The following is a 17,735-nucleotide window of genomic DNA, read 5'->3' on the forward strand; positions in this document are numbered from 1 at the left end:
GGTACTTCAGATGAAAGGATTAAAGGCTTTTTGAGACAGAATTAGTAAAACTTGTTTTTCTTGATTGCTGACATTTTTAAAGCTTTAAAATATATTTAGCAACCTAAATGAAGCATTTCAGAAAACTAAGCTTCCTCTAAACACAGCCAGCTCTACACAGCACTTAACAGCTCCACTCTGCCCCCTTGGCAGAGTCCCTCCTGGGCTGTTTGACTCACTGCCGTCCAGTGCACAGGTAACCACAAACTTAGAAGAGTTCCTTTGCTTTTGTTTTGTGTATGTGCACAAATATGTCTGTATGTGTGGGGACAGGCCAGAGAAATGACCATAGGTGTCACTCCTCCTAGGGGACCATTCATCTTGTGTGTGTGTGCACATGTATGCATGTGGAAGAACTCGTCTTTTAAAAAAACAATTACAATTGTGTAGGTGTGTATGGTGCACATATGGTGGGAGTATGCACATGTGGGAACCAAAGGGCAACTTCTGGGAGTTAGTTCTCTTCCTCCCTTATTGAGCCAGAGCATATCTTGTTTGAGCATGCTCCGTACTCCAGGCTAGTTGGTCAGAGGACTTCCGGATGATTCTCCTGTCCGCTGCTGCCATCTCTTGGGAGTTGTGGATTACAGATGCTTACATGCACCCACTTAACATAGGTACTTTTACCTGATGAGCCACCTCACCAGCCCTCTACCTTTATTTATTTTATTTTTTTTTTTTTTAAGACAGGTTCCCTCAATGAACCTGGATCTTGTAGATTCGCTAGCTGGCAGGCAAAGAGCTCTAGAGATCTGCCTTTTGCTGTTCTTTCTCTGCCTCCAAGTGCTAGGGATCAGAAATCAGGTCCTTGTCCTTCCAAAGAAAGTACTTTACCCCCTGAGTCTCTGGCCCGCCACCCCCCCCCCCTTTATTGACAGTGCTTCTCACGTATCTACTAGCAGCATAATACACTAGGCCAGACAGAGTCTAGGCACGAGATAATCCTGTTTCTGTCTCTCCAGTAGATATTTTGTGCAGCTAGAGATGGCTCACTGGTTAAGAGCACTTGATGCTCTTCTAGAGGACCTGGGTTTGATTCCCAGCACCACACAGCACTTCACAACCATCTGTAACTCAAACTCCAGACATCAGATGACAGGATGCTTGTGGTGTGCAGTGGTGTTATCATCAGTAGGAACAGCAGCAGGCTGCCACCAGGCCGGGGCTTTTCTGTGGGTTCTGGGGATCTAACTTGGGTCTCAGGTCTGTGTGACATGTAATTTACAGATCCAACTTGTTTGTGTTGTGTGGGGGTTGTTTTGGTTTCAATATATAATCAAGGCTGGCCTTGAACACATGATTCTTCTTATATGGCCTTCCAAGACTGAAATCCTAAAAATTAAGTCCAGTAGAGATGCTCTTTTTGTTGTTGTTTTTGAGACAGGCTTCTCAGTGTAGCCCTGGCTGTTTTGAGCCCCTGTAGACCAGGCTGGCCTTGAACTTAGAGATCCATCTACCTCTGGCTCCCGGGACCTGGGACTGAAGGCCTGAACCATCATGCCTGACTCAAAAGGCTCCTTCCCTCCCTTTTACACCGAACCCTTCAGCTTCCATGTCCCTCGGCACCCCTGTCTACACTGGCTGCTATCAGAGATGGTCGTCCCCACCTCCTACAGAGTTCTCTACTGGAACTCTGGGATCTCTGAGGAATCTAAGTGTCAGTATACAGCTACATCTATGATAAATGTGGAATTTGAAAAAAAGCCATCAAACTGACAATGTAGCACACTATATATAAATTATAGGGCTTTTATAAATCTTTTTATTTACATTTCAAAACAATCTATAGATTTCTGCCTTAGATGAACAGCAACAACCACCACCATGCACAGGTGCAGTTCAACAGGCTCAGACTCTTTCTTTAGTCTTCAAGATCCAGGTCACAACCACCTCAGCCTGACCCCCTCTTCTGTAGATTCACAGAGCTGGGACAGCTCGCTTAATCATCTCTCTGGGCTACTCCTTCCTGCCGTTCTCAAGTCCAGAACTCCTGACTGTGCCTTACAATACTTCAGTCATCTACAAAAGCATCTGGAAATGAGATATTTTTAGCCAGCGCCAGGGACAAGAACTCTCTTTTAAAGGATGTACTGAATCTTGGTATTCACCACTAAAAAAGATCCTCAAGTAGAAAATGTGCAATCTGTGCCTCTTTCTAAAATAAAACCTTTAAGGTTCAAAGAAAAAAAAAATCCCGCTCTGAACTACATCATTACCAGACATAACAGGCACACAAGGAGCTGAAAGGCCTGCTGTTTCCACTGCAGACCACACCACAGAATGAAAGAAGATGGTGGGGCCTTCTGCCCAGTGTTCCTCAGTCCAGGCGTGGGAGAGCGACACTCCCCTCCCTCCTGGACTTGATCCCCACATCTCTGCAAAGGCCACTAGGCATGTCTCAAACACTGGCCTTCAGCTCTTGATCTTGCTGCCCTGAGGATTCCCCCTCTCTGTGTTCCTGGTCACAATTTGGGGAATTACTTTGGCTTCCTATGGCACTGACAGCATCTAAGTCCAACTTTCTTCTCTTCTTCAATTGGTTCAAGTGAGATTTGGATTTTGTATGTGCTGAGAAAACAAAAACCAAATAAACACAAAGTCATCATGGTTTCCTAAAGTTAATTAAACAAAACAAACAAACAAAAAACATTCAAACATAACTGTACAATCTTTTTTTTTTTTTTTTCCCGAGACAGGGTTTCTCTGTGTAGTTTTAGCTGTCCTGGAACTCACTCTGTAGACCAGGCTGGCCTTGACCTCAGAAATCCGCCTGCCTCTGCCTCCCAAGTGCTGGGATTAAAGGCGTGCGCCACCACTGCCCGGCGTGTACAATCTTTTAAACTATTAATATATAACAGAGTAGACACATATTTATTGCTATTTAAGACAAGGTCTTATTAGGTAACCCAGACTGACCTCAAACTCAGGCGTCTCCTGCCTTCACCTCCCAACACACACAATTCTAGGCCCGTGCTAAACACTAGCTAAGGCTCCACAGGGCAGGTTTGTTACATGAACCCACTGGTCCTCTCACTTTTACCTGCTGACTATTTCATATAGGCTGATTTTTTTTTTTTTTTTTTTTTTTTGGTTTTTCGAGACAGGGTTTCTCTGTGGAGCCCTGGCTGTCCTGGAACTCACTCTGTAGACCAGGCTGGCCTCGAACTCAGAAATCCACCTGCCTCTGCCTCCCAAGTGCTGGGATTAAAGGCGTGCGCCACCACCGCCCGGCTAGGCTGATTTTTACTATCCTATTTTGCAAAGAAATCTCCTTTAGGAACACCTAAAGAGAGGGGTGACCAGGCTAATTTTTAAACTTATTTATTTACTTATTTGTGTATATACATAGGTGAGAGACTTGTAGAAGTGGAATGTGGTTCTCCCTTTACCATGTTGGTTCCAGGCACTGAACTCAAGTCACCAGGCTTGGAGACAAGCTCCTTTACCTACTGAGCCTAGGCTAAATTCTTTTACACATATTAAAAGCATCATTTAAAAAAAAAAAAGGTTTGGAAGTGTGAGTGTGGCAGAGTTTAGAAGCTGAGAGACTTTATGTGCGAAGAAGAGTCAGCTTTATTCTCTAACTAGAGCTTCAGGAAAACCTGGGCTCTGGGCTGCTCTCCATGGCAGCAGGGGATGGGAGCACGGACTCGACAGATGGCACTATAGAAGGCTCACACAGCCAAGCTCACAAAGGCTCCCCCCAAAGGACATTCGACAAATCGAACCACTAAGTTTCCTTTACAAAGCAATCAGACGCCCTCTCTCTCTTCCCCTTTCATCATTATACACCAACAACAATCAGGGCTTCTTCTGCTGCTCAGGCGCACAGCCGTCCCAGTCTCTGACAATGGGGTGCATTTTGCCAGAGAGGCCAGTTAATAGACCTAATCATTGTTTGGGGTGATATGGAGAGAAACATCTACTCTGACAGTCCCAGCGAAGCACACTCTGAGCAGGCTTCCTGCGCTGGGACAGACTAGCTCAGGCTAGCTCTCACAACATTTCTTCCCATCTTCCATCACAGTTTGAGCCATTCACCAGTTCAACAAGTTATCTTGAGAGGGCTGAAAAACCTCTGGGCCAGAAGACCCCGTGATGCCTGCTCCCTCCCAGCTGTGCTTCTCCTCCAACTAGCTTGCAGGAGTTGCCTAATGACTTTATTTCTGACTGTCCCACAACTAAGTTCTAGACAGGAAAGGCCAACAAACTTCTCTCGGTAGGATGCTCCTATTCTAGCTGGATCTGGAGGGCGATGGTCTTCTGCATGTCAGGGTACAGAGGTAACTCCCTAGTCTGGGAAAAGTTCTCAGGAATCTGTCTGTCCTGTTACAAAGCTGATTCCAGCATTCAACTATTAAAGATTACGTTTTAGAAAGTGTCCCCCCCACACACACACACATACACACACACACACACCACCCCCCATCTGCACTCTACCTGCCCATTCCCGGTCCCCAATGATGATGCGGTCACAAAGGTCACACATGTGGTAACTTCTCTTGTTCTCAGATTCATTGTATGGCATCTTCACTGGAGTGGCAGCTGGTTTGTGACCCTAAGAGAGCAACAGGCAAGGGCATTCAATGTAAGGAGATTTGGGGACAAGTCTCTGATGGTAAAGAGGATGGGATTTCCCCAAGATTCCTTTTTCATCCTCCAGAGAGCAGGTGGGCTGTTAACAAATTTCAGCAACAACTCTTCTAAAGGTGAAAGCAAAAACAAGCTCCAGAGATGTATCAGCAGTCAGCCCTGCTGCTTTATCCCATTGAAAAGACATTTGGCTCACCAAAATAGCAGCAAAAGTGCCAGTAAAAGAAAGTACTCTGCAAACCCAATCATAGACCATGCCTCCTTAATAGTCACCTGGATGAAACTTTGTACTATATTGAGAGCAGGTTCCAGAACAGACTCCTCCCACTTGGAAACATCAGATACTTCTAAGCCATATACCGGGGGGACATTGGGACCAGGTCCTAATGATGACAAAAAACAGTTGTGAGAGCCTGGCCTCTAAGCCCCAGTCTATTCTATTTCCAAGACTCTTAAAACCCTCAAGCAGAACACACAGGGCCAAAGGAGTGACACTCTGACCATGCCATTCATTCTACTATAAATATGAGCCACAATCTCAAAGACCCACAAGCCTGACTCATAGGCAGTAAATATGCATGACCATGTAAACAGGGACTTAGGTGCAGAATCTCTGATCCGTAAGGAAATCAAAATGGAGTACCAGCCCTGGTGACCACTATGTGGGCCGTTATGATACAAAGACAGTACTTTATAGGAGGAACTAAGCTGCTCTACTAGCCTTGGGCTCATCTAGTTGAATCTCACCCTGCTTCCATGCTTTTGGGGAGGAGTGTCAGAGACTCATGTGGCCCAGCCCACGCTATTCTCAAACTCACTAAGCACCTGAGTTTGGTCTTAGACCCGTGATCCTCCTGCCTCTCTACCTTCCAAGCAATGGAATTACAGCCATGTAGTACAATGCCAGGTTTCTGAAGACCTTCTTGTAAGAACCATACATAAAGGATGATTCAAATCCCACTCTGTGGTAAATACTCCGAATGGACATGAGACTGGAGAGAGGAGGAAAAGACACCACGCATCTGAGCCAACTGTGTTGTAATACTTTAGCCACAGTTAGCCTCTGCATTCCACAGACATACTAGACAGCTAGGTGAAGTCAGTTACCTGAAGGCAAGAAGCATTATCCCATAGACAAAAAATATCAAAGGCATCAGGATGCCAACGGCTGGCAGGTGCTGGCCTTTTGAGTGTGCCAACCACAAATAAGATTCTCCATAGACTGGACTGGCCTACACCTGCCGCCACATGGAAAGGTGAGACTAGGAGAGTGCAGGCAGCACCCACAGCACACCTGGCCTTAGTCAAGGTCTGCACCTGTTTCTAGGCCACTCTACATTTCCCTTTCTCCTTTAAGTCCTTTGTTGGGCTTCTGTGCCCTGTCTAAGCACCTTTCAACAAGTTCTCGGCTCCCAGCTGCTATTTCTGGCTTGGGTCCAAGGCCAAGCTGGGGTGGGGAAGTCCCTCTGGCTCTCTGCCAGGCCATATCCCAGCAGACTAGTCCTGGCCAATCAAATGTGGCTCCTGACTTACAGGGCAGCTGTGCCTTTCACTCTGGCACCAGGATTGAGCCTGCACAGGATGAGATGCCATTAACCCCTCCGGCCTCAGAGACAGGAGTTACTATGCCTTACCACAAGAGGAAGTTCTAAATCATTACAAATAGCTTTTGTTTCAGACTTACAGTCAGAAATGGGAAGGGGAGTTGTACTTGAGATCTGTGATTCTGAACATCAAGTTCAGCTGAGACTAAGATAGGACCCATCTATTTATCAAAACAGAAGGCAAAGGGTAAACTGAAGGAAGTGACACCGTACACCGAGGTGTATATGGTCAAAGGCACCAAAGACCAGGGGCAGAGGCTTCAGCTGGTCTGACCTGTAACTGAAAGCAGAACTCTACTGGCAAAAAGAAAATTGGAGATGACAGCAAAGTCTATTTAAAAGTTTCCACAAGATAAAAGTGGAGTTTCACTACACTTAAATTATCTCCATTTAGCTCATAAGCATACAACTGGGGACCTGAGGGCCAATATGAACGCCAGGTAGGCAATGGCATAAGCTAAATGAAACATGAGCCTAGCCGGGCGGTGGTGGCGCACGCCTTTAATCCCAGCACTTGGGAGGCAGAGGCAGGCAGATTTCTGAGTTCGAGGCCAGCCTGGTCTACAGAGTGAGTTCCAGGACAGCCAGGGCTACACAGAGAAACCCTGTCTCAAAAAACCAAAAAAAAAAAAAAAAAAAAAAAAAAAAAAGAAAAAGAAAAAAAGAAACATGAGCCTATTCTTAAGAGTTAGGCCTGTATTTGGGCTCTCTTGCCTAGTAGCCAGGGGTGAAGGGAAGAGGAACTACTCCACTTTTACTAGGTCTTCATGTTCTTATCTGTAAAAAACAATACCTTCACCTTGAAGCCTCAATTCAACTATGTATAGGACTAAATTTGTGCCAAAGTCACAGTATGAGACTTTCCTTCCTTCTCCCTTAAAAAGTTCTGTCCAAGTCTAGAAGTGGTTGTACATACCTTTAATCCCAGGACTTGGGAGGCAGAGACAGGTGGATCCCTGTAAATTCAAGGCCAGCCTGGTCTACACATCAAGTTCCAGGACATCTAGAGCTGTTATATAGAGAAACACTGTCTTGAACCCCCATGCCCAAATAGTTCTGTCCAATTAAAGTTTCACTTGAAACAATTCAAGTACCATGTATATGATCACGGAAATAAAGCAAGGACAAACATTTCATTTTTTTCTTTTTAGTAAAGATCACCAGACCCAAGCCCCACTTTAACTAGGAAAGTTCCCTGCAGCTTTCTTCCTGTTCTTCAGGTACAAAACTGAAGTTAGAATCAGATCTGAACACCTAGTCTGCTCACACATGCTATGCTGTTCTTACATCCTGTTTGTAGCCACCACCATCTGTTCAAGGAAGAAGAAAAACTCTGCAGTGGAGTCTTAAATTGTTTCTCTTTTTCCCTCTGAGACATCACTAGAAAACACCCCCAAATAATTATCTATGCAAAAGACCTTGGGGCCAAATTCTTAGGACAGATCAACATTCTGTCAAAAAGGATCCAGAAGATGAGAAGAAAAGTGGGACTTACTGCTCAAAAAGCGATTTTTAATCCATCGGTTCTGTTTCCGGGCATATCTCTTAGTTACTTGTTTCAGAGCCTCAATACCTGGAAGATACAGCAGACACAGCAACATCTGGGTAAGCACTTCTTTCTGTTAGGAGTCAGCACCCTCCCAGCCCAAGAACAAAAGAAATAAGCCCACTATTAGACTTCACAGATAACAACCTCAATTTTTAGCTGAGACTCTTCTAGCCTCAGCTCAGACTATCACCCAAAGATGTCCAAGGCTAGGTTACACAGAAGAATTCACACCTTTCTTTAGAAGCTGGTTACTAGTCTCTGGTGTGCATTTCCCCTCAGTGGTCAGGTACTCGTGAAATTCCTTGAAGCCAATTGACTGGAAGATACCATGTTGATAGTCCTGGCTGGGAACAGGAGAGTGTCAGCAGTGAGCCACACCCTCTGGAAGCCAGCAGGGGCCTTGGAGGGTGTCACTGGTGAGAACAGTGAGGTCCTGAGTGGTTACTGACTAAAATGTTCCCCTTCCCACCCCACCAGCTCCCAGGTTACTTCCTTAAAAAGTAACTCTTGGGAATGTCTGGGAAAAAAAAAAAGCCAACTTCCACTCCAACAGGTATAATAACCGCCTTCAACAGGTCTTGCCAATGCCAAGGCCAAGGACTAGTAAGTAGATCCAGAGCCAGTACTAGTCTTGTCTATGGTCTTGCAACCATGCGCAAGCAAAGGAGGGTAAATCAGAACAGCAGCCAAATCCTCACCTATTTTCTGAAATGTTCTTAAGATTATAGCGTCTGTGAAAATCTCTCAGCTCTTCCAAGAGTCCGGCAGCAAGCATGTCACCCACTCTCTTATCCAAGCGCTCATCTAGAACTTGAGTCAGAACAGCCCATGAATGAGTAGCCCATGAATGAGTAGCTCGTGCAGGCGTCTACTACACATGCACACGGTGAATTGACCAGGCTGCCATACAGAAGGGTTTCTATCTGAATGAAAAGATTCCTCTGATATAAAGATTCATATTGTATTCACCTGACCTTTGGACTGTGTAAGTGGACAGCAAAACATAACAGAGTACATGCCATCCTATTATTTGAATAGCATATAATGACAGCTGGAACCAAGGGTAGGCACTTTACTGTGAACTACACACCCATGCTTTTACAAGTGGCCAAGGATTCCCTAGTTGACTTTTCTTTTTCTCTTTGGTTTTCTGAGACAGTGTCTTACTCTGTAGACAAGGCTGGCCTGGAACTCACAGAGTCTCACCTTCCTCTGCCTCCCGAGTCCTGAGACTAAAGGGTGTGTCACTATGTCCAGTGGTTGACTTTTCCTAACTTTTGTCATATTCTTTTTTTTACTCTAAATTTGTGTGATTTTCATCAGAATCCCCAGGTGACCTCCTGGTGCAGCGTCAACTACCCAGCTGAGTGGGAGATCAGCATCATGTAGGTGTAGCAGCCAGACACAGCACTGGCATGAAGCAACACTGTAGTTTGTACTGAACTGTGGTGTAAGGTTAGACTGTAAAAACATTTTATTACGGAAAAGTTACAGTCTTCCATAAACTTATAACTGAGAATGACTTAGGACAAACTCTCCTCACATTTAGGACTGTCTGCCCTATCTGTTTACTGTTGCTGCCTCTTGGCCTCTAACGACCACAGCTCTTTCTCTTACCTTGCTAAGATTTGTTTACCAAGGACTGATCAGTAAACCAGTGTTTTACTGTTTGCATGAAGCTCACTATGAGCACTCTGCTGGGAACTGAACACAGGGTCTTGTGAATATCAAACAAGTGTTTTACTACTGAGCCATACTCCCAATCCCACAGCTTTGTTTAATATCAGTTTATTGAATTCTCAATCAGTACTATGAGATACATACTATTATAATCATTTCTATTTTACTGAAGAGTTGGAATACATAATGGTAAACTAATTGGCCTTAAGAACTCACAGAGTAGGCTGGAGAGATGGCTCAGCGGTTAAGAGTACTGACTGCTTTTCCAGAGGTCCTGAGTTCAACTCCCACATGGTGGCTCACAACCATTTTTTTTTTAAAGATTTATTTATTTTATTTATATGAGTACACTGTAGCTGTCTTCAGACATTCCAGAAGAGGGCATAGGAAACCTTCCTTCACTCTGACTTTTCAGCCTTCTCAGCAGCAGTCTCTCTTCATTCTGCACGTCTCTTCCTACCCTACTCTGGTATCTGACAACCAGTACTCTTCTTTCCTGCTTTCCAGAAACACCTAAGGGAACAGCAGCACGAGGCCTAAGGCAAGGCATGGTGCTGACACAATAAACTTAGTAGCTTACACTAGTGTTCACCATCAGTCACCAGTGGTTCAAAGCGCTTGACACACAATATCCTAGTATTCTTTATTTTGCCTCAGATGGACTCTAGACCAAAGCATTTACCTGCCTGGTCAGCATGAAGCCAGAGGATGCATGGGTTAGGGAACTTGAGAGGGCCTCCGAGAGGACCACCGCCTTCCTCTGCGTGTTGACGATGAAGGAATTCACTGTGAGAGATTCCTGTTTCTTCAAACACTTGCAAGCTCCTAAGTTGTTTAAAAAAGGGGGGTGGGGTGGGGAACCCATTAGGAATATTCATTCTCAACTGGAATAAAGAGAAAGACTGTCTCGCAGAAAGCCTCATTTTTCAACTTCATGAATAAATTCCCAAAGCAAGAAGCTCTGGCTTTACTCTAATCCCAGAGCTATTCAGAAAGGCACCTAAACTCTGGGTGAGAAATAACACTGTTCTTTTAAAAACACATTCTAGAATTAGTTAAATGGGTTCAGAAATAACAGGTTTCTTCTGTACAAACAGAAGGAGACTCACTTTCAAGTGAGCAGTACATGCTTGTTTGGGACACTTTGTACAAGCCAACAAGTCTGGGCTCGCTGGAGCGCCTTTCCCACAGTGCCAAAGCATGCTGTACATCCAGCTCATCCACTTTCTTTTTAAATATGTCTAGAATTAATCAAGAACACTTCTGGCTAATCCAGTACACTCTCCTGGAACAAAGACCATCAAAGACAGAGCCCACACACTCATTCATAAGCTGCTGTCCACATCTGTGTGCAGTCTGTTGCACCAGGTAACTGAGCTCCCAAAGCCAGCCACACTGTCCCACTTGGATGGCTGCAACTGGAAAAGCTGGAAAGCAATCTTTCCCTTCCTGACCTACTTTTGTTTCCTGAAACCCCAACACCAGTGGGAAAACCCTTGCTGTTCAATAACCATGGTCACTCAGAGAACATCTATAAGAAAAAACCCTAACAGTACCTCACCTACTTATGGGAAGAATACAGACTCCACCCAAAAGAGTGATGATAAAAGTTCCCCATTTTTCCTACAGGAGACACTAGAGTTCTTGCTTGGAACTCAGTGATTCTTTTTGAGGCACAGTTCTCAAGAGGCTTTAAAAAAAAAAAATCTGAACCAGGTGGTGGTGGTGCACGCCTTTAATTCCAGCACTCAGGAGGCAGAGGCAGGTGGTTCTCTGATAGGCCTGGTTTACAGAGTAAGTTCCAGGACAGCCAGAGAAACCCTGCCTTGAAAAACCAAAGAGAAAAACAGAAAGATCTGAGCAGGAAAGGAGAGAAAACTAAAGACAGACTCTAAAAATCACAGCACGCAGAAGTGTAAATGGAATGTTCACAATATTCCTGGGCTTTTTTAAAAAAAAAAAAAAAGGAAAGGTTTGAGTTGAAATAGAATGTGTGGAGTTAGGCATGGAAACAAATGCCAGATTCTAAGCACTGTTGATAGAGATAAGAGAAGACTAGGAATTCAAGGCCACCCCCAGCTAAAGCAGTCCGGACGACATGAGATCTTTACTCAACAACAGGAAAATAAAAGTATGCCTACTGAGTACAAACAGCATGTCCCTAGAATAGCGTTCTCATCAGTAAGATAATACCTTCATGAGGAGAAAAATGGTTAGAATGTGGCCCTCCAAGGAAACCTCTGTGCAGAAAAAACTTTCTCCTTTAATGTAAAATTTCACTGGAAGAGGGCACAGTGGGGTAGGGGCATTCTTAAATGGCTCTACTAAGGCAGAATAATGGAAAAGTATGAAGAAACACTGGTATTAAAAAATCTTTTGAGTAGAAGACTTTCTAAGCCCCCAACACTAATGTTACCATAGCAAATGATGTGTGTAGCTAGCACCCAGTAAATCCTTCCTTAGATAGTCTCCTGTGCCAGACACAGGAGCCACACTTCCAATGCTGCAGAAAAAGAAAGCAACATATGAAGTTTCAATTCCAAAACACTCTAAGAAAGCATGTGAGGAGTTTATTCACTACTCTTCTTCTTTTTCCATGTGCAAAAGTGAACTGACTTATAAGACAGCTTATAAACACCACCTCCCACTGGGAAAGCTACTGGGGCACAACCCAGCATTGCACAATCAAATTATGAAACTCAAGTCACAATGTAAAAGAATTACATGCCAGAAAAATTTTATATGAAGACTGTTATACAAGCAAAGATCAAATAGAAAATGAAGCAAGATTACATAGGCCCTGGGGAAAAACAATATAGCACCACACCTTTAAAATGTAACAAGAAAGCAGAGTGCAACTGTTTACTGAGGGAGTTGGACTGTGGCAGTAACTCAGGGCCTCCAAGTCCACTGAACTAGAACAACGAATCCACTTCCACTATTACCAAGCCCCTCTATCACACGGGTTAGACACTTTACTGTCTCCAAGCTCTATAAAGGGACTCTGGGGCAATGGACCCAGGCTTTCTTACCTGGCCACTTTGCGTTTGTCATGTGGGTGTAGCTTGGCGGCCATTTCTGGGTCCACCTGGCTTAGCCGTTTATGGAGTTCATGACCATCTTCCTTCTCAAGCTCTGCTTTCCGATCATCCGCTTGCCTGGTGCCCATCTCCTGGGGCTAGTACATGAACGTTTAGAATAAATTTAATCCAACATTCAATAAACACTGAGACTATAAGTGGGCCAGACATCTAGTTAATAAACCTTAGAAATAAAGAACAGAGATGGATCTGAAGATCATATCGTACAGTGAGAAACAGATCATAAACCAAAATTTCCAATATGCTGTGGTAAGTACTGTAAGGCCACAATAAACAAAGAGTAAGAACGCTTGCCTCTTAGGGAAGTACTTGGCTACTCTGCTTGTTTAACTGGGCTACCACATCTATTTTACATGTTCAGCAATATAGTGCACACTCCCTAAGGATGACCAAAGAGTGGACCAGAACTGCCTGCACGCTGTCATTTGCTAAGTCTTGTCCTATACAGTAGCACCTCCACAGGAAAGGTCAGTGCTGGACATCTCTGACATATACAATTCGGCGCTGGCAGCCAGGAAATGCTGAGTCAGACAGATGTACTGCTAATTTACAGGGATGCTTAATTAATCCACAGAGCCTTTTTCCCATACACAACCCCTACCCTTAGGCCAGCTTGGAGGAGTATACTTCACATATGGAGGTGGCATTTGTTCAGAATATTAAGTAGGAAAATTACAGCTGCTGACTATAAGAAACAGTTAAGAGTCAACCTTCCTCCCACTAAAATTATTTGGCATGAAAAAAAAAAGTGAAGCCGATTCTTTAGTGAGTTATGAGTGAACTAGACTTACCTTGGTAGTAACAAGAACTTTCCAGAGCAGAGACTCAATGTAATAATTGGTTCCTCCCACTACAATGGGAATTTTGTCTCGAGCAAAGATATCTTCAATGTAAATATTAAGAAAGTTATTTAATATCAATAAGTGAATACTGACTCATGTGGGAATAAGAGTATTAACAGGAAATCACACAGGCCAGCATGTGTATGCATACCTCAGGCTTCCACCCACTTATGCTTACATGCACATGCACATACATGCACAAAGACTAACAAGTATACACTCCCACACACACATCAAAAATGGAAAACAAGGAAGGCAGGCAGGCAGGCTGACAGAGGGGCTGGAGAGATGTCTCAGTGGTTAAGAGTGCTTGCTGTTCTTGCAAAGGACCCAGGTTCAATTCTTAATACTACATGGCAGCTTACAACCATGTGAAACTCTAGCTCTAAGGGATCCAATACCCTTGTCTGACCTGTACTAGTACCAGGCATGCACATGGATGGTATGGTGCACAGACATGTATGTAGGCAAAACATTTACACACATAATTTTTAAATTTAAAAACAGAAACAAGAAAAAAAGAAAAGAAAACCAGACACAAATGCATGATGACTCCTGGTTCTAGAAATGTCTAGGTCTTGCTGTTCCCGAGGATGCTCACCAAGGTAACACAGTGTGTGACTTGGTTTTCTGAGATAAGACACAGGCTAGTTCTCCCACGCCACAGCTGTGAGTCAGAGTCTGTCACTATTGAGTTGTAGTGCTCAGTTCAGCCACTTGAGACCTCACCAGACTTCAATTCTCATGGCAAGTTACTCAAGGTACCTGAGCTTCCGTTTTCTCATCTATAAAATTCCAGTGTTTAGGAACATTAACTCTAACTGTGTATAAAGCCTCTACTGTAATGCCTGAAAACCAGGAAGTACTCAATTTACTGCAGCCACATATTTCTGCTTCTTGGGATTGATTCTCTTTAGAATGTCTGTTGAGCAGATAATTACTTGCTTTTACTAGGGCTCTGCTTGTTTAAAAAGAAAGCTGACTTTCAACACGCAGTTAATCATTTACTTGCTCCTTCTTCCTGCCAGCCAGCCTGCAATGTAGAACTATATGAGGGTTTCCACCAGAATCCTTCTAACTGGCAGAAAAGGAAGGACAATACTACCAACAAAAGATCAGAGGGCTGGCACCAGGCATAACAGCTTATTATCTCAGTACTCAAGATACTGAGGCAGAAGAATTCTATCAGTTCATGGCCACCCTGTGCTACATAGCAAATATATGACCAGCCAGGACTATACAGACTTTATCTTAAAAAAACAGACAGGGGCTAGCAAGATGGCTCAGTAGGTAAAGGTACTTGCCACTCAGCCTTCCAACACAAGTATGGGCTAGCCTTGAACTCTCCATCTTAATGCACTAGGTAGGATACTGGAACTCACCGGAATACTTTCAGTTTGACACTGTGACTTCTATGCTCTTAACCAAACTCCAAATCTAGCCTCGAGCTAGTCTGGTGAAGTCGCCCTCTGCTGCTTCTGTGCTTGGAAAACATCCAGCCCTCTCCACGCCATGTCATTCTTTATGAACAATCTGTATATCTCAGAGTAAGACCTCATTTTTGGTGATAGCTGTCAATGTGAAATGGGTTTCATATATATACCATCTCATCTGATACAACAGCCCTACAAAGTAGGCAGACTTGAAATTATTATCTTCATTTTAATCTACCCATTTGATAGGCAAAACCACTATCTCCTTGTCTGGATTTGCATGTCCATGATTAGTAAGGAGGGCAAACCTTTTCCATGCTTATCACCTGTGCTTTCTCCTATGTGAATTACATACCAGCCAGTAAGTATCTTCATATTCACAGGAGAGGCCTTCATTTACTAAGAACATTAGTCACTTGTTCCCTATGTTAGAAACTTTTTCCCCCAAGCTTCTATCTGTCTTATTTGTTCAAAGCTGGGTTCAAATTGCTGTGTAGCAAATGGCCTTCTTCCACTCCTAGGGGCTGGGACTGCAGGTGTGCACCATCACACCAAGCACAAAACTGCTTCTTAACTTGTAGTTACAACTGTGGCAAAGCCACCCATGTATCTTGTAATTCTCAACATTTATGTTGTTTATAAAATGCTTCCATGCTGATTGATGCATGTGGCTACAACTAAAGAACCTCTATGAGTAAAGCAAATTTTGTACACTCTTTGAGAGTAAGAATTTGGGTGTTTATTGCTATTAAGGGCAAAATTTCAATGCATACCTAGGTCAAACTGCCTGAACAGGAGTGCCCTAGGGCACATGCCCTAGTTCTGGTTTGACAAACCTTTTATGTTCTTTTTCCAGACAAGTTTTCTCCTGTAGGCTTGCCTAGAACTTCTTATGCTGCCGTGACCTTGAACTTCTGATCTTGTTTCTGCCTCCCAAGTGCTGGGATTCCAGGAGCGCACCACCACACCTAGTTTATACAGTGCTGCGGATCACACTCGGGGCCTCGTGCATGCTGAGCAAGCACTCCACCTGGATCTGCAGGACTGACATGTACCCTTACGGGAGGAAAATCAATTATCTTTCTTTCTTTTTCTCCCCCCTCCCCCTCCCTCCCTCCTCCTCCTCCTCTTCCTTCTCTTCTTCCTCCTCTTCCTTTTCCTCTTCCTCTTCTCTCTTTCTCTCTCTCTCTTTTTTTTTTATTTTGGTTGTTCAGAAACAGGGTTTCTTTGTGTGGCCCTGGTGGTCCTGGAACTTGCTATGTAGACAAGGCTGACCTTAAATTCAGAGCAATCTGCCTGTCTCTTCCTCCTCAAGTGCTAATATAAAAGGTATGCACCACTACCCAGGACTTCCATTCATTCTTTACCATTCTGAAATACATAAGATAAATATATACATCTATTTAAACACAGAGTTTCCTACTTTGCGTGCACTCGAATGGGTGCATGCGCGCGCGCATGCACACACACACACACACATACTCACACACACTTTTGGGAATCAATTTTTTTCCTTTTTTACTCTAGGATCTGGTGATCAAACTTGGGCCCTCAGGTTTACATGGCAAGTGTTTTTACCCACTGAACCTTCTCACTGGCCCCTGTGGTACAAATTTACCTATGTTATAACTGTTATTGCCAATGTACCCTCTACTTAATGGTTCAGGATTGTTTTCTATTACTAGGGATTGAACCTAGGACCTCCTTTACTCACATTGGTCAAGTGCTCTGACACTGGACTACATCCTCCAGTAGTTATGGTTTTCTCACCATATATCCCAGACTGGTAATGCAAGCATAATCCTCCTGCCTCAGCTTCCCCTAGAGCTAAAATTATAGGTGTAAATCCCCTCACCAAGTTCCTTTATTCTCAAAAATGTCTTAATTTATCAGAACTATTTTCCCCAATCCTTTCCTACTCAACAATTCCTTTGAGGTTTTCAGTGGCTTCATCATCATTATACATGTATAATCTCATCTTCCCACTCCACAGAGCAAACGACTGAAGCTCCCTCTGTTCTAGGAGCAGTGCTTTACCTGGTAAAAACAACATGATCAAAAGAGGTAATTTCAGACTTAAAGCATAGATTTTCTACTTCTAAATCAGTATCCTGCTATAAAATATTTTTCCCAAATGTCCCTAACATATAGGATGGTGACATGACCCAATGGGTAAAAGAGCTTACCTAGCAAGCCTGATGATCTAAATTTAGACCCCAGGGGACCACATACAAAGCCAGATGTGGAGGGCTAGAGAGATGGTTCAGCAGTTAAGAGCATTGGCTTCTTTTCCAGAGGACCCCCAGCACCCACATGTCAGCTCACAACTGTCTGTAACTCTAGTTCCAGAGAATTTGACATTCTCATAAAACATTCATGCAGGCAAAACATCAATGCACATGAAATAAAAATTAAAATAAGTAAATAAATAAATGGTTGGATATGGTGCAGACATCTGTAATCCCAGCATCCATACCAACAGGAGACAGAAACAAGAAAATCACTTAGCACCTCATCATGGGTCAGAATGCCTGCAATACACAGGATGGCAGAAACAACAAAAAGGACCTTGCCTCAACAAAGTAAGAAGTGAGATCTGATTCCTGAAAGTTGTATTCCACTGGGCGGTGGTGGTGCACGCCACCAGCACTTGGGAGGCAGAGGCAGGCGGATTTCTGAGTTCGAGGCCAGCCTGGTCTACAGAGTGAGTTCCAGGACAGCCCGGGCTATACAGAGAAACCCTGTCTTGAAAAACCAAAAAAAAAAAAAAAAAAAAAAAAAAAAAAAGAGAGAGAAAGAAAGTTGTATTCTGACTGACCTCCACATACAGACATGACACACACATGTACACACATACAATAAAAATATAAAAAAATTTAAAAAGAAAGAAGCAC

General features: G+C 43.7%; 1 protein-coding gene across 2 annotated transcripts in view; it reads right to left on the reverse strand.

Moving 5' to 3' along the window:
• Positions 1 to 1,774: 1,774 nt before the first annotated feature.
• Trit1 (tRNA isopentenyltransferase 1) overlaps positions 1,775 to 17,735 on the reverse strand; it is a 45,070-nt gene continuing 29,109 nt past the window's right edge. Inside the window, exons 3-11 of one of the 2 annotated variants that reach the window (XM_028773836.1) lie at positions 13,358 to 13,456; positions 12,498 to 12,643; positions 10,148 to 10,290; positions 8,484 to 8,595; positions 8,017 to 8,129; positions 7,732 to 7,809; positions 4,906 to 5,015; positions 4,480 to 4,597; positions 1,775 to 2,607 (exon numbers count right to left, since the gene is read on the reverse strand). In XM_028773836.1, coding sequence (XP_028629669.1) covers positions 2,438 to 2,607; positions 4,480 to 4,597; positions 4,906 to 5,015; positions 7,732 to 7,809; positions 8,017 to 8,129; positions 8,484 to 8,595; positions 10,148 to 10,290; positions 12,498 to 12,643; positions 13,358 to 13,456 — 1,089 coding nt within the window. In that variant the 3' untranslated portion in view covers positions 1,775 to 2,437. The remainder of the gene's footprint in view (positions 2,608 to 4,479; positions 4,598 to 4,905; positions 5,016 to 7,731; positions 7,810 to 8,016; positions 8,130 to 8,483; positions 8,596 to 10,147; positions 10,291 to 12,497; positions 12,644 to 13,357; positions 13,457 to 17,735) is intronic. The other variant, XM_028773837.1, reaches the window with a different exon arrangement.

The sequence above is a fragment of the Grammomys surdaster genome, unplaced genomic scaffold (assembly GCF_004785775.1).
Source record: "Grammomys surdaster isolate TR1022 unplaced genomic scaffold, NIH_TR_1.0 235, whole genome shotgun sequence".
Lineage (NCBI taxonomy): Eukaryota > Metazoa > Chordata > Mammalia > Rodentia > Muridae > Grammomys > Grammomys surdaster.